The sequence below is a fragment of the Periophthalmus magnuspinnatus genome, chromosome 20 (assembly GCF_009829125.3).
Source record: "Periophthalmus magnuspinnatus isolate fPerMag1 chromosome 20, fPerMag1.2.pri, whole genome shotgun sequence".
Classification (NCBI taxonomy): Eukaryota; Metazoa; Chordata; class Actinopteri; order Gobiiformes; family Gobiidae; genus Periophthalmus; species Periophthalmus magnuspinnatus.
The window spans coordinates 10,323,641-10,341,476 of record NC_047145.1 but is presented as its reverse complement, the minus strand read 5'-3'; the positions used below and the strand labels follow the sequence as shown (position 1 = coordinate 10,341,476).

Genomic DNA, 17,836 nt, shown 5'->3' with positions numbered 1-17,836 from the left:
CCACAAACAGCGATAGCGGAAAGCTCATCAAAATATATTCAAGAGCAGTTTGAATATAATATATGTGTCAAATGTTATCCAGCAAATCTCAACTGGATTCTTATTTCTTGACTGATTCATATCCGTTTGTAGACCCTTCTCGATTCTTTGTTCAGCAAAGATGACTGGAAGAGGCTTGTGAAATAAATTACTTTGGTAAGATCTTTTCTCCTTTTGGTATTCAAGTAAGTTAAAGGGCCTGTACACCTTATTTTGAAACAGTCAGGAACATGTTTTAGTTTAAACTTTTAGCCCCACATGGTGCAATTTCAGAGTGGCAGAAAGGACTATCCGTCTGTTGTAGGGTTGTCAAAAATATCAAGAATCATATACTAACTGATGCTAAAATGGGGATTGAAACTATATACTCATTTGAGCATGTAAGGAACAGTTTTGATATGATGTTGGGCTTGTGCCTAGGACATCAATTTTCATCCAGTTACTTCAGTATTTGTGGCCTGACCTCCTTCAAAGCAGATCTCAGAAGCTTAGCAAAGGTAGGCCTACTTAGAACTTCGATGGGAGTCTACTGGAAATACCAGGTGCCACAGTTATTGTGTTCTTGTGGCCTCTGTCGATGGTGCAAATTGGCAGCCTTGTTTCTAGCAGTCATAGGTCTCATTCTTGTCTCAATTACAATACACTGTAAAGGCCGTTTATCTCAAGTACAGGCGCTTAAACTAGTCAAATTACTATTGCTATTGGTTAACAGTGAGTTTTTGTTTGTATGCAAAGAATTCAACCAGAACCAGATCATCACAGAGCTGAAAGTTGGAGGTTAAGCAGTGGTCTACAGCAGGGGTGTTCATTACGTCGATCTACCAGTCGATCGTGAAGGCATTTTGGGTAGATCACGTCCCGTCATCCATCCAGTCACATGACTAATATACAGGACAACCAGTCAGATTACACCTGACCCTAGGTCACATCATGGGCGCTGCAAACGCATAAACAAGCACGAGTTAGTTTAACCCTATAGCGTCGGATCCTATCATCGCCGATAGAGCGCGGTTGCGGACTTTCCAGCAGCATAACTCCACAACTAGTCATGCCCTCATGTAAATTCAAACAGCGTCTCAAAGCGGAGGCACAGGGCTATCTAAATATTTTACCCTCATTACGGTAATCTGCCTCTGCTGTCCCTCGAAGGTGACGAATGAGAGCGCAGGTGCTGCGGGGATTTTCCCAGTCATTTATTTGATGCGTAAAAAAGAAAAAATACGGATGGATGTGTAAAATAGAAGTAGTTGTGTGAAAAAATGCAGTAAATTCTGATACTTCGTTTAACATGTTTTTTATGGCTAGAAAAAAGACAAAACCATAATCAACATGATTAGCTCCGTTATCGCCTTCAAACGAAAAATGCAATTTTACTCGTGGCTGGCTGTCAGAAGCTACTGCCCGAACTATGCATCCCTCACTGATTCCATTCAGTGCAAGTCAGAGCAGTAATCATCATTCAACTAATTCTGAACATGTAAGAAGTTCAATTGTGTTGTGCAGTATTATCTCATGACGTTGTGCAAGGTACATGAAAATGCACTGTACATGTAAGAATTCATAATACATTTACAAATAATATGTTTAACATTTTTGTATTAGGTGGTAGATCTTTCAGACACGATCATTTTAAAAGTAGCTCTGAGTACCCCTGGTCTACAGTGACATCTGGAAAGAGGACAATTTCCCTGCAAGCATTAGCATTTTATATACAAACATGTGCAAGTTCAGAATCTGTAAAAGAAATACAAAAAATTGTCTCAAATGTCTCTTACAGGTTGCCATCAAATGGATCCAATCATACGACGCAGCAAGAACAAGAGTGGTGAGTTTTAAGTATATAATTGTTCGTAGGGCTGGGTAATATGGTTATAAAAATAAAATCATGATCTCATTAATGTGAAATAAAATCAAGAATCAGATACTAAGAGATACTAAAGCTAGTATCGAAACTAGATACTCATTTGAGCATGTAAGGACACTGCAAAAAATCATATAAATAATTATTGTGATATAATAATTAAGTAATTACTTTGGCTGTGATAGCGCAAGACCAAATTTCAATATCTTCCCGTGCCTAGTTGCAATCCTATTAAATACTACATAAAACATGAATTATGAAAAAATTGAAACCGTGATCTGTCTCTAAGAAAGTCATGATATGAATTTTTCTGGCATATCGCCCATCCCTATCTATAAGCTGTTTCTTTGGGGTCTACACGCTGTATTTCCTGGTCTGGCTTTTTGCAGATAGTGAATGGGACGTTGACAGTGGTTCCTCTAGAAGTGGCAATGCTCATCAGAGTAGAAGCAGGCCCAGGAGAGGAAGAGAGCAACGTGACTCCTGCTCTTCTGGACTGGTATGACATGGACTGCGAGATCGTCTTGGTGATGGAGAAACCTGAGTCCTCTAAGAACCTGGTGGCTTACGTCAATGGCATGGAGCTCAACATAACTGAGCATAAAGCCCATAAAGCACAAGTCTCAAGAGGGCTGAATTATGTGATGGGTTATTAGCTATAGCTATATTTGTTTTGATACAAACGGACATGGCTGATCCATCTGTCAATCATGCGTATCTGAACTCTGGGAGATGTTTGTGGGGGCCTGAGACATAATTTATCACCGATTTATAACACCATCCTCAGACCCAAAGAAAACAAAGGAAACAAAGAAAAGAAAAGAGCTAGAGAGTAGGCTCGTTTAGGCTGGATGATTATGTTAAGTAGGTCTCAGGCTCAGTTCACACTTAGTGCAGCTCAACAGACCTAGCCTACATACACAAACTGTAAACAATAGCTGTTTACAGTTTCAGTTTAGCTACTCCCTTCAGACAGATATAAGGCAATGTCCACCAGCAATCTGACCAGAACTGAAGAAGAGGCTTGGATGAGCACCGAAACATCTTCACTCCTACAACTTTTTTGTCCAGTTGACAGATTTAACTTTGGCTTTTACTGAACTCTGGGAGATTCAGCGGTGACCAGACTCACATCTTTGTAAAGCGTTGAAGAAGTGTGTCTTCTGTATCACAGGCAAATGATCAGGTTAGAGTTGAAGAAATAAGAACTGTCAAAATCTAACACTGTCAAATATCTAACTTTTGTAACTTAATTTTAACTTTAATTGAGATAATCCTACTTTAGGGCTCTTGAAAATAGTTTCAATATGATTGTTTATCATAATAACCTTTGTAGTCGTATATCGCACTTCAAAATTGTGATAAGCCTATTCAGCGTAAATTAAGCCCAAGGATCCTAGCACACATGCTCACTGTGTCTTTAGATTATAAGGACTTCCTGAGAAGACTGATTGACAAAAACCCAGAGACCAGCATTTCCTTGAACGTCAAAGAGCAGGCCTGGCCAGTCCCTCCTCTTTAATACCCTTCCTATCATTTATAACCTATCATTTAGGGAGTTGAGGAGAAAAGTCCAATCTGACATTACTGCATTGGATAAGGTCAGAAGCCTGGACAGCCAAGACTTTAGCTTTTTACATAATCATACATTATTTTAAAAAGTTGCCTTCTAGATTAAGATAGAGTTGAATGTTTTGGCATGAAAAGTCTTAAACTCGATCTTCAACTTAGTCCAGCTGACTACTTCTATACTTCATGAAACCTTTTGTTACCAACTTGTTTGCACACAAAAGACATTTTACTGCATATATTCAGACACAAAGCATAGATGAAACACATGACCTCACCATCCCCACCGCCTTATTTTTGACAGAATAATTTGGACTAGAGTTTATTAGGTCGACCTGGGGTTCAGATTGTTAAGATTATGCTTTGTTAAGAATCACTGCTTTTCAGTTTGTGTTTTCAGGTAAACCAGCACACATCCAAAGACCCTGCCATTCTCTGGCAGTTGTCATTAAAAAGTTGTCATTTCCAGTGGTTTTGCCTGGCTCCTGTGGCAGAGCTAGACTTTTGTGCGAGGGGTGGCCAGGGGGTGTCAAAGTTTTATCAATTGGGTCATTGAAAATTAGCATGCTGTTGTTCATTATCATTCTTCTAAGAGGTTTGAATGATTAGGCTAAGTAGGACTCAGGCACAGTGCACTCTTAGTTTAGCTCAATAGACCTAGCCTACAAAAAGAAACTAAACAATAGGTGTTTTTAGTTTCAGTGTAGGTAGCTCCTCCTCCTCCTCCTCCAGATATAAGGCAGTGTCCACCAGTATTCTGACCATAACTGAAGAAGCAGCCTGAATAAGCAGAAAAATGTCTTCACTCCTACAACTTTTTGTCCAGTTGACAGGTTTTATATTTTATATGATGATCGCCAAATATGCACAAACACTGCCTTCTTATGACGCAATTTAGTTTTACCGACAGTTTTTTTTTTTCATGGTCAATGCCAATACTGCGATTGCTTGAAAAATTAAGCTTAAGATCATAGACATAGGGTTAAAAAAATGCATATCTGTTTTTTTGAAAATCACCTGCTTGCTGTATTGAAATTGAAATCCGTTCTGCCATTTTGAACACAAAGTTAATGAATCTGTTCCTTTTATTAAATCATTTTAGATCAATATTGCTGTTTACAATGAATGTATAATGATGATCGATGGATGTTATAGTTAACTCACTTCCAGAAGAATAGTGGAGAAAAAAAAAAAAAGTATTTTCTAACAGATTTTATGTTTTTTATTCTCCACATACTGTTATTGTCTCACTCACAGAGCAGTCATTGGAGATTGATTTGTCACCAGTGGTCTGCTCTGACAGCTGCGCTCAATGATCTCCTGAGCCCCAGACAGCACATCTAATTGGCACCAGTCCTGCTCCCCTTCATATGTGTATGTCTATGTGTATATGTGTATGTGTACATGTACGTGTGTGTGTGTGTATGTGTGTGTATGTGTATGTGGTAGCATGTGTATGGAGATAGAAGCACTTGAGTTAGCCAACAGGCAAACTGCATTACACCGATTGCTGATTAAACCATTGAAGAGGCCAGAGATAAGTACTTTGCATTTCTTCATGATTGCAAGCAACATTATTTCGACAGAAGTAGATATGTTGTATGAGAAATGTGCTGTTACAAAATATCTAAATTAGGTAAAAGTTGTGATAAGTTTGATTTTTGTTTTGTCATTGTTCGATTGCAGTAATCCACCAGTCAATGGTAGATCTTTAGCTTAAAACTGATGCATGGAACTTGCAACAGTTTTCGGTACATAAAAAGCGATGGTTAATGCCAGTGATTTTTGTTTGCGATACCAAGTAATATTAGGTCTAGTATCATGACACTGATCTGATTCCGATACCAACGTGTTGAAACTCCTCTGCTATATTTTGCAGAAGAGTAAAGGGTCAAACTCTTGTCTGCAAAGAAGTTTAAGGAAAAGTATGTATGCAATAAACACTGCCTGTATACTTTATTAATCATTCTGTGCATTTGACCAATGCCACTGGTCAAATGTTCAGCAGGAAAATGTAACACATTTCTGTATAGGAATCATTACTTTTTGATAACTTATCGGTAAGACAATTCCTACAAAACAAGACACTAGCATAATCCAGTTCACTTATGGCCTAACATTTTCTTATTTGATTCAATATTTTTGTAGTAATTATGCTACTGTGTTTAGACTCTTTTTTGTCATGCAAACTAGGGATGGGACGATATAAAATTTTAGACTCACGATTATCGTGGCCAAAATAATCGCGATTAACGATATTATCGTGACAATTATTAACCTGTTAATGTTCCGACGGCCCGGGCTGACTTTACAACTTTACAGCAATGTACATACACTTCTGCATCACCCACACAAACAATCTACACATCAAATGAAAGCTGCGGCGCTCGTCTTTCTGGATATGCAAACCATTTTCACCTGCAATCACCACAGTGCTGACAGGAAAGACGTTTTTACAGAAAAGTCACAACGTGTGAATCTGGACTTCACTTACCATTGAGCGCTCTGGTTCTGTCAAACATCAACATATTCACACAAAGTTGGCCTCATTTGTTCCGTAAAGGTCCAGAGAATATAATCCAGTCAAGAAATTATGTCCAGAAAATAAGATCCTCCATGTCCAATCTGCTGCAGGAAAGTACTCCAAATATGAAATCTGCTCCGTCACTTCTTTGTATTTCTTTAGTCGATTTCAGGCATAATAAACGTCTGACAGCACCAACTTTGTTCCCCAGTGCTAAACACGCGTGTTAGCTTGTGATTGACACCAGTGTTGGCCAATAAGGTGGGGGTTGTGGGTTACTGAGGCCGCAGACAGCGAATCAGTACTACAGATGACTGAAAGTTTACACCCCACTCTTCCCCTTATAGAATCAACCAATTACATCACACACATTTAGTGACGTTTTCCCCTTACAGCCAATGAGCAGTGGGACAGGATGATGTATCACATGGCATGGTTTTCCATAAACAGACGTACCCGGAAGAAAATGTGTACTCCTCAATGCCATGCTGCCGAAATGGACCGGTCCTTGTTGCGACGGAAGTGACGCAAGTGCCCGTCGACGAACACTTAGTTTTTTTAATTAAGGCACTTTGGTGAATTGGGAAATGAGTGGATGCAGAAATGTGTGCATAATGGCGCATTTTACGCACAGTTGTTTTGCGTTTTAAACATGACGAAGCGGACAAACCAAAGGGAGGACGCGACCGAGGACACTGTGGATGTTTGTACCAGTTAAACTAGAGGCATCTCTGACCTGGCAAAGAGTAAAGATCCCACAGTGGACTCAGGAGTAAAGGACCTTATTTTTTGATGGACTGGATGCTGTTCTCAATCGGTAAGCGTGGTTTATTCTGCTATTGACTTAATTGTAGGTAAAATATACCGTGTATAATCGTTAGCATTGCTTCTGTGCACATAGTGCGCATTCGGACCATGTGCTCTGGCACATTTGTGTTCAGCTGTATGAATTAGACTTAATTTGTCTATTGTTTAAAAGGTGTTGTTTTATTCTGCAGTTTGCATTATTGTAGGTAAAAATCTAAGATGTGCACACATTAGCATCTCATCTGTGCGCACGGGTGAAGCGCGCGCTGGTACGTTCCTGTGGAGAGTTACGGATCAGACTTTGTTTATTGTTGATATCTGACAGAATATAGTTCAGACAGAGATAAGCACAGAAGCTACAAGTGTCATTGCTATGTCAGAGTGGGCAAACACCACAAACTAACATCTAAACGTTGTATTGGAACTGGAAACATGAGGCAGTGTGGTGCCATAAAGGCGATTATAATCGTGCGCGATGATCGCGATTATTAAAAAATGCCATGAACGATTCATTGCGGACCTTATTTATCGCGATTAACGATATTATCGTATATCATCCCATCCCTAATGCAAACACATGGAAAAAAAGTCTCACCAAAATCATTTTCCTCCTCTCGTGGCAACTTTGTCTCGTGAGATCCGGTGATATGAGATCCTGTCCTTTCTCTACTCATCAGTATTAAAGAAATAAAATACAATCTTTATTTTAAAACTGATCCAGCCATTGCTAATTCAAAATACTGTCAACAAAACTAAGGTAACTTTATCCTCCATTAATGCAAATTTATCCTCTTCAGTGTTGCTGGGGCAACCAGTCATGAGCACTGGGTGGTCACAGCACAGCACTTAGAGGCCCTTTTCAATATTATTGACCCCAAAAGCCAGCATCTTGGTCAGGAGTCCTTCTGCAAGTTTCAGGCTGATTAGGTTTAAAAGGTTCCCCACAGGATATGAAAATTAATGCAGTACAGCATGTAAATGAAAGAACAGTTGAAGCATTCATAAAAAAAAGCAGAAGATAGAATGAATGAATAAACAAATGAGTTAGAACTCCCCACAGCAACAATGGAAACAAAACAGTATCATAAGCCACAGATGTAGGTCAACTAGTCTGGGACCCTCAGTTTGGAGACTCCCTAGGCTCATCAGTGGTCCATGAATAATCCATGTCCAGATTTCAATTAGCCCACGAGCCACACTCATCAATATGTGTGTGTGTGTGTGTTCCAAAAATAACCTCATTTACACTAAATACAACTCCATGCACGCTACATTCCATCTTCAATCTCTCTTTTGCATTTGTCCCTGGATTACCTTCAGTTACAGCGGCTGGCGTCGTCCAATGATCAAATTAGACCAAAATAGCATTGGTTTTGACGGTCTGAAAATGGCCTTGCTTTAGAGGGCTTCAACAATGAGGCTTACCGAGAGGATTGAAGAGCTGAGCAGTAAAAGATAATAGCAACAGGGCCCAAGATTTAACATTGTCCACTTTAGATGTATATAGGCATTTGTATGAAAAAACATTTTCAAATGATTCAATAAACTAGAAATAATAGTGCTTTACTGATTATTATATTTTTCTAATTATGACTTAGTTTGTTGAGATCCTGTGGTAAATATTTATCATAGTTTTGCAACCATTATGTGGTGGTTTGTGAAGAAAAGTAGAAAACAACAAGTTGGAAAGTACAGGAAGTAGCAGTGACTTTTAAAACAAAATCCCTCTACCTATGTCATCAGCTGTCATCAATTCCATCGAAAATGCACTGACAATTTAAATATGATTTGAGAAATAAAAATAAATTGCACTTATTTCATAAAATCAATAACTGTTGTGTAATTTAGATTGTGCCCTTGTTAACATTACACTTGGTAGGTAACATCCCTCTATGCATTTAATTACTATTGCCCATGTCCAACCAGAAAGTAAAATTATAAATGTCACTTCAAGAAGATGTCTAGAAGACCAGAAAAGACTAGGCAAGATTTTTTGTAAACCCTTTAATATAATGTTGTTAACTACATTTTAGATAGTAGTTGTAGTCTAATCTGTCATATTATGCACGTTAAATTTGCTAAACAAAAGGAAGCCAATGAAAACATGAATGAACCACATGCAATTTATTATGAGAAATGTGAGATGAACTAAAACAGCAACACAGGTGCATAATTTGTGCTATAGGTCAAGTTTAAGAAATGTCTAGATCAGGGGTTACCAACACTGTGCCCGCGGGCACTATGTAGCCACCAAGCTCCACGTGAGTCGCCCGCAGACCGGCTCTAAAAATAGCACAACTCACTAATGAGTTGCATCTAAAATTTTATTTTATTCTGTTGCTATTTTTTTTTTTTTTTAATCACCCTTGCGTTTATGTAGATTTAAAAATGACAATATCTTAAACATATGTTCATTATACGTGAAGTTTAGATAAGTTAAGGTGAACATTGACCTACTCACTTCAAAGGTCAGTATTGCAGTTTCTTATTCCAAAACATGGTAGAAAATAAAGACATCACTTTCACAACTATTTAAGACTGTAAAAGAAACCTGCGAGTATCTCATCTGCGGAGCGACTGTGGTGGCAGCAAGGCGGCACAATGTGGAGGGACACTTCACTACGTCTCACAAAGCTCCACACGAACTACCCACGGGGACGCGCACTCCCCATGGGGGCGCACATTATGGGCAGAACAAGCCCAGAGCTAAACGCAGCTTTGGGTAAACAATAGGGTTTTTTCACGACACCGGTGAAAAAGTCACACAACGCAACTGAGATTTATTTAAAAATATGTAAGCTTATTTTTCTTTAACATTACATAATTGATAACTTTATGAAACATGGTGCAATGTATATTATTTATGTTTTGTTAAAAAGGTTTGTCAATAGATAGTGAAAATGGGACACTTTTCCTATGATGCAAGTGTCATCTGGAAATTTAACAATTACTAAGATTAGTAAAGTTAAAGTGCTGAATACTGATATCTGTTTCCCTCCTTGCTCATTGTTGATAATTATTTTGAGAAATCATTAATGTGATCAGTGTCCTGCAACATGATCAGTGTGTTCACATAGATGACTGTCATTTATCATTATTAATAATGTATAACTAAAGGCAAACTGAGGAAATTTGTTATTTCAGAAGAGCGTCTCAAACTGGTAGCCCTTCATATGACTCAGTGCCCATGAAGTAGCTCTCAGGTTAAAAAAGGTTGGTGACCCCTGGTCTAGATATTAATACAAGACATTCACAGGTGTGTTATGGGACAGTCACAAGCATTAACATACTAATTCACAAGTAGCGTGCCAATATTTTCTTGTATGGCCATTTAAATCTGTTAAACATCGTCAAACAAAATAATCTCACTTTGCAAATGTCTGAGTCAACATGACATAGCTGGATCGCCTCCAAGACCAGTACAAAAGCTGTTCAATGAATCCTGACAATGCTTTCTTTGTCTATGTGTTGTGTAAGTGTTGTCACCCCTGGCTGCAGAAACTTGCGTCCTATCACAGGACTCATGCTAAAAACGGACTTTTGAGATTTTAACCAAGTTCTTACAGTTCGAGGTGCACTTCTCATGTTCTAAGTCTATAAATCTTCACTGGACTCATTTAAACAGGTTTAAAATACATATTGCATAATACATCATGAAGTAAACAACTACTGTGCTGTGGCTAGCCAACTACTTTTGTGTTGTGGTAAACACTACAAAACCCAGATCACAATCAAGCCATTCAAGTCATCTAAGGTAAACATTGAGTTCAGCTGAGCAAGGCCACATAAGCTATGGGAAATTAATATATTGCACAAAACCATTTTAACATTTAAACATTTAACATATCTTTCCAAATATTTCACATTTATTTATCTTAATTACTTTGTTTTTCTGCTTTTCTAATTTCCCATTATAAAATAATGTAATAGCATATGTAAGATGTATCAACTTGCATTTGATGAGGTCCTTACAAAAGTAATGAAGAAAGAAGGAATTTACTCTCCTGAAGATTAGGCAGTTGTCGGGAGTCAGGGTTAGACATGGGTGCTGCTGTTGACAGTCAGGGTTAGACATGGGTGCTGCTGTCGGGAGTCAGGGTTAGACATGGGTGCTGCTGTTGACAGTCAGGGTTAGACATGGGTGCTGCTGTTGACAGTCAGGGTTAGACATGGGTGCTGCTGTTGACAGTCAGGGTTAGACATTGGTGCTGCTGTTGACAGTCAGGGTTAGACATGGGTGCTGCTGTTGGGAGTCAGGGTTAGACATGGGTGCTGCTGTTGACAGTCAGGGTTAGACATTGGTGCTGCTGTTGACAGTCAGGGTTAGACATGGGTGCTGCTGTTGGGAGTCAGGGTTAGACATGGGTGCTGCTGTTGGGATTGGGGCTTGGACTAGAACATTTACAGGCACAGTGCAATTCTGATGGAATGCCATAGTATCATCTAAATATGGCATAGTACCGTCTAAATATCCCCAAGATAACAATATTTTTTGTCAATATTGCCCACCCCTAGCTTGGACATGGGTGCAGTGGTTGGGAGTGGGGTTTGAACACGGGTGCCGTCTCCCCGGCCAGACCTGCTCTCCGGTCTGGTGCATGCAGTGGAATGCTGTTGGAGCTGCAATGACACGGCTGGAGGGTCAGTGCCTCTGCCTAAACCTTAAACAAACAGATAAGACAAACACTAACCCACCATGACAGAGCTCACTTCTTGCTAAACAGTTGAGGAAAGCAGGAGAACTGCCCTTGGGGGAGACCTGCAGTGCTGGCACATTCAGCTAAAAATAGTCAAATGTTTGCCATAGATCAAGTTAATAGTGGTCATTTAGCTTGATACGGGAAAGGCACTGCTACTGGGTTATTCGAGGTGAAGGAGTTTGATCTGAAAGACTGTTTTGCACTGCAACTACAAAAGGCGTAGGAGCCAAAGTGTCTTGGGAAAACATAAAAAAAAACTTTGATAGTTTTCTTGAAACCAGATCAGAAATATAATGAAACACAACAGACAACATATAAAGGTACTCAAATAACAGTATTAAAGCTAGGATAGCTGATATTCAAAACACAAATTTAAGTTTGAATCTGTCCAATTAATTGATAGATTGTCTCACAAATCTTGCACGCATTGTTATTATTTACGGTACATTTTCACATAATGAAGTGAAACAATGGATTGCCATTGCACAACCAACCTATACGCTCTCATCCAAAAATGTATTTGAGTGGCCCACTACACTCTTAAATCCAGGTTTAATATAACCTAAATGTGCTCATTTACATTTATTAAATCAGGTACGCATTCTCTAACAGCACTATGGTATCTTTGTCCGTTGCGGAGCTTTAGTTAGCCATAGTCCTATTTAAACTTTTTCACATTATCTTTACAGTTCTTAATTACAGTTGACAATTACATATTGACTGAAGCACTCTATAATGCAGTGTTCATCTTCCTCGATAAAGACTGACCTACTGCAGATTTATCCGTCACTCATTCAGCCCAGAAAACCCCGGGATTCCCCATTATGGCTGGAGAAAGTCAGGGAAACATTAAAAAACTGTGCTACGTGTGCAAACTCTCCTTTTCTCAAATCTTTACAAGGAGCTACAATTCAACAAGCTCAAAAGATAAAGGGAATTTTTCATGGAGACAGCAAGCAACAAGTTTTACATCGATTCAGTGCTGGTTTTGTCTGATTCAGCAGCACAAAATAAAACTTGTCCACTCCAATATAGGTTACTATAGGCTACCAGTAGATCTAGTAGAATGAGAGGTTTTTTTTTTTTGCGCAAATAGTAGAAGCCATAAGTAAAATTGTCCAGTTGACAGATTTTACTTTTGGCTTTTACTATGGATCAGACCTGGACAACTGAGGGATTACAGACATCTTTTTTTAACAAACGTAATAATTGTGACATTTTTACACGAATAAATAAGTTTCGATTTGGTCTACACTCAAAACCTAAATTTTTAAAGTTTATTTCACAATAACTTGACTATCATTCCAAAAGTTTGATTTCAGAAACCTGGACACATACTAGAGAGATGCTGATCTATTAGACAGATTAAATGAAAGAGAAATAAAGTGGAACTAAACACTAAAGGCTCATTTATGCTTCACTTTTGAACGTAAAGAGATCACAGCATTTATACTTTCAAACGTCTCTAATGTTAAGGCTGCACTCTCTTAATTCTTTTGTTGGAAAAGAGTAAAAAAAATACATTATTGAGCTGTGTTGACTATTGTCCCTAGCAGTTAGCACATGCACAGCTCCATTGCCAAGATGCCACATGTTCTGAGGAGATGGACCAGATTACGCAGAGGATGAACAGAAGTCTGAATGCATATCTGTATGCGTCTAGAACGTAGAGCATAAAGGAGCCTTAAATCAATGTTTTGCTATGAAGCTGTGTATGTTTTTGACAACTTTAGTGCAAACTAGGTAGCAGCTTTCTGGTTAAAATCCACCCAAATTCAAGTTTGTGTGTCTGTCTTCAGTGGCCACTGCCATTTCAAGTAGGTGGTGAGATCACAGTTTAGCAGCTCTATTTGAAATGTGGTTGATGGCAGAGGTCTACTTAGAGGACTTACTGTTGTTTGGTCGTGGTGTCAATACTTGTGAATCATTGTAAAAATTCTGTTTCTTTTCACGACAATCATAACACTAAAATTTAATGATTGGATGATTTTGTAATAGATCACTTTTGTTGTTGTTTTGTTAGTGTAGTGTACCAAGATGAGGCCTACTTTTCCTTTTTCTCCAAACATTCACTTGCAAACACATGATATCAGAATGCAGTAATGACATGCTAACCCACTTTAGCTGACACGGTAGCACCTTTTAAGGCCACGTACCACCAACAACAACAGCAACAGCAGCCTTATGTGATGAAATTAGCTTGCCATTTTCACACGAGCATTCAATATTTTGTTATGTTTTATGTTATAATAGGTGCCGATTTCCTCTAGCTTTCTAATTAATGTTCCTTAAAAGTAGGTACCATGCTGCGATATTGCCTAACCCTGCTATTCACTCATTTTGCAATCACCAAAGCTAATTTTTCTGCCTCATTAAAAACCCAATTAGCTTCACACTTAACACCATTTTGGGGAAAAAATTTGCCTATTTGAACGTCTGTGAAATCAAAGCACCCAACTTGCACAGTTATGATGTGGAAATAGTAGTGGGTTGGCTTTTCCCCATTAGAAAGCCTAAAGGAAATAAATGAATGTACCATAGTAAACACAGGGCAGGTTAGTATATACACACACACAGTAGCCCACAGGCTGTAATCCCTGTATAACTAATACCAGAGACAGACAGCTATTTTGGTCAGTATTGGATATTGATAATTATAAATGAATATAAATAATTAGTCTTATGTTTCATCAGTCACCTGCCCTGCACTTGCACTGTGTTTGGTTATCATAATAAAAGCATAACGCACAGCCAAGCACAATGTTTATGCAGCAGTACAACCTGATCCACCGCTCACAACCCCAACAATATCAGCGCAACAAACTTTTTACTCATGAAGCTGCTATAACTGCAATAAGAAGAAGCTACAGTCACAACACGAAAATACGTATTAGCGTGGCTCCAACAACGACACATGCAGCAGTTCCACCTAGACACAGAGCAGCTTACAACGCAATCACAAGCTCATTTTACAAACTATTTAACTGTGAGGCTCTGTTCTCAGATTTGTCCAAAACTAACAAAAACAAAGATCTTACGTTGCTTCTCCAGAGAGATGAAGCAGAGTATATCCCCTATTCACTGTCCTGTTGGTTCTGTCTCTAAAAGTGTATTATGGCCCAATACGAAGAGATGAAATTGGTCCCAGTCCAAACAGGTTGAGGTCCAGATGTCCGGAGGTTTAGGTCAGGTCCAGCCAGGTCCACCCAGGTTGAGCCAGGTTTAGACAGGTTCAGCCAGGTCCAGAGGTTTAGGTTTAGGCTAAAGAAATAACTAGCCTCCAGCCAGTGTGAATCCAAATATGAGCATGTAGAAAAGGCAAAATTGTCTATTTTTTCTCAAAAAAATAAATTTGTATTTGATTTTTTTCCCCCTTCTCCATTAAAAATGTTCGTCAAACTACAGAAAATGGGCAAAAGTTAAAAGATTGTATTCACTGATCATATTTAACCCATTGGGGAAATCTTTTATGAATGTGATAAAATAAACTATTGCATTAAACATGCACCCCCAACACTGAATTTGAGGTCATTAATTTCAAAGGGGTCAGTACTGTATGGCCTTGTGCTAAAATTTGGTTCCTGTGTCTGACGTGAGCAGCCTTTCTAGCATTTTCAATGAAAGTCAGGAAAATAAAAGTAGATTTTATTCCAAACAAATCGATTTCAACTTCAAATTCTATTAATCAATTTAATCAATTTTTTGTCCAGCCCTATGCGTATGATACAGACGCCCTCATTCAAGCTTATTGCAAATCCTCTCTTCTTTTCTTCAGGCAAATGGTTTGCAGAAGGATCCCACTGAAGAGAACACACAGAATTCTCTGTTGTTACGTCACGGCTGTAATGTAAAGTAATGAGTTGAAGCACCAGATTTGATCAAATTTGGTTGAATTTTCTCAAAATGTCACGCTTTCCCATAGGACTCCATTCAATGCGCATTAACACAGAGCACTTCTGGATTTAGATCTACTTTTGAACCATGACTGAGAAACATGGAACAAAGCCACAGTGTGCAACATTTTAACCACAAACTAGAACTCAAGTGTTTATTGCATTGCACTGAAAACCATAGAAAATACATTCTTACAATGAGTGGGCTTGCATCCCCACAAACCTCTTTCTCCTGCTTGATTCGATGGAAAAAAAAAAAATCTATAATCTTCTATAGTATAGCATAAAATGTACACAAAACTTGACAAAATAGAAAACAAATAGGGCCTGGACATTTTACAGAACAGCAATCTTCAAGCATTTGGCTAGAGAATAGAGATTACCTACACATGACATAAATTACATAAATCATACAGACTGTTGCTCTTCCACTGAGCCACAAAACAGAACTTGAAGATCTGCAGCATGAGTCCTTATGTGAGAGGTCTAAACATAACATGGCACCAAGTTTAGAAGCCTACACCTTTTGAAGCCATTGTCAAGTCATTGTCAAAAGTATCGAAAATCAGATACTAATCGATACTTAAACTAATATCAAAACTGGATACTCATTTGAGCAAGTACTGATACTAAAAAAAGTCACATTCACAGGACAGAAACAAACCTTTTCAGAACAGACTACCCATGGACCACTACGGAACCTACCTGGACAAGGGGATCGCATAGACACGACACCACACGTTTTTAAGAATGTACTATGGTTTAATGTTGAAAATCACATTCTATTGTCTGCAGAATGAGTGTTTTTTTAATTTTTTTTTTATATAATCACTGTGGTATCGGAATCACTAGTGACCATCAAGTCTTTTCTGCAGTTTTGAAATCGAGTTTGTATCATGACACCACTCAATGGAAATCATTGCTTTGTCTGGAATTTCCTACAGTACGGCATTAAACCGGTCTACCTCCATGAAGACAAGCAGGTGACCTCACTGGGCCACATTACAGGTCAGATCTATGGAGAGGCGACCCTGCTTAGAGTAAGAATGCACGTTTTAGAGGATGTACTTGAGAAATAAAAACACCCCAAAGCCATAACATCTGTATGGAGACAAGCAACAAGCAGATGGTGTACCCACTCCACCAGAAAAGTTACACAGTGTACCATTAAAATACCTCAAAGTATCCCAAAGCTGCTATTATTAAGTACAGTAACTATATCAAGACACGCTGCCAATCTATACATAACGCACAAAGCTCATCCAGTGCGCACTCCTGTCTCCTTACCGTCCAAGTTCTCCCGGTCGCTGATGTGCTGGAGGTTGCAGCCCGTGTCCTCCCTGCTCAGCGCTGGCTCGGGTCCGTACGTGTCCAGGCGGGAGTGGTGGTTGTTCCTCCGGTGTTTGGGGCTGGACGCCACGCAACAGGACGTGCTATTACCCATGCTGCGCGCGGGTGACAGTCACTTCGAGTTCGAGTCTGGCACGGCGTCTTGCTTAATTATTCCACGCTGGTCTCGATGGGGAAATAAAAAAATGGGGCGGTAACGTGGATGTCGGACGTGGAAGCGAAATAAATTGTAGTTCCAGATTGTCTTCGCCTAAACACCGCTCGTGTGAAAAGCAGAAGTCGTGCGTAGTGACAAGAAAATGCAGTTTAATCTCAAAAGTAATACGTTATCCGAAGCTTACTACCTGAAATCAACTCACGTCGCCTTCACGCGCCACTCCCCCGGCTTAAAATCCTCACCGAAGCGTCCCTTTACGACTCATTTTGGCACATTGTAAATTCCGACGCCAGAAAATGAAAAAGGACTTGTTAAATAAACACGTCAGGAGGGATGACTTTAGCTCCGTGCGCTACATGTTTGCCCAAATGCACTGAACACCGCAGCTGCTACATCCGCCGTAGCGTTGCCTTTAAACGCACCTCGCCAACTCGGAAATTTCATTAAAAAACAAAAAAAATCTCCATTTAAAATAATCATGCATTGTTTTAAAGTGTAATTTAGTTTTATTACTAAAGATAGGCCTTCTATACATTAGCCAACTGTTAAATATGTGCGTTTCAAATAAACTTCATAAAATTATAGCTTTAACCTTTCGACGCACAGATTTTCTATAGAGATAAAAGAAGATGCATCTAATTCCCGATGTCACGCAAAATCAACACCGTTGTGACAGCAAAGGAACAGGTTCCGGTTAAAAATTGTCAATAAATGGACTAAACACTGAAATTATTATAAAGGTACCAATGCAAAATATCGCCTATCATTATTCCATTAAAGACCAGTCCATTAAAGTTATCAGATGTGGAAATATATGAGACTGAGAAACGAATTATAGCCTTACAAATAATGCAATATTTTCTATGCTATGCTTGAGGCATATATGAAGATTTGATCCAATAGCTGAGAAAATCTTCTGCGGTTTAACACGAGGAA

The 17,836-nt window shown here is 39.0% G+C and overlaps 1 protein-coding gene across 4 annotated transcripts in view; it reads right to left on the bottom strand.

Moving 5' to 3' along the window:
* Positions 1-17,320, bottom strand: part of ccny (cyclin Y) — a 43,393-nt gene extending 26,073 nt beyond the window's left edge. The window contains exon 1 of one of the 4 annotated variants that reach the window (XM_033986045.2): positions 16,681-17,320. In XM_033986045.2, coding sequence (XP_033841936.1) covers positions 16,681-16,837 — 157 coding nt within the window. In that variant the 5' untranslated portion in view covers positions 16,838-17,320. The remainder of the gene's footprint in view (positions 1-16,680) is intronic. The other 3 variants (XM_055230100.1, XM_033986043.2, XM_055230101.1) reach the window with 3 other exon arrangements.
* Between the last annotated feature and the right edge of the window lie 516 nt (positions 17,321-17,836).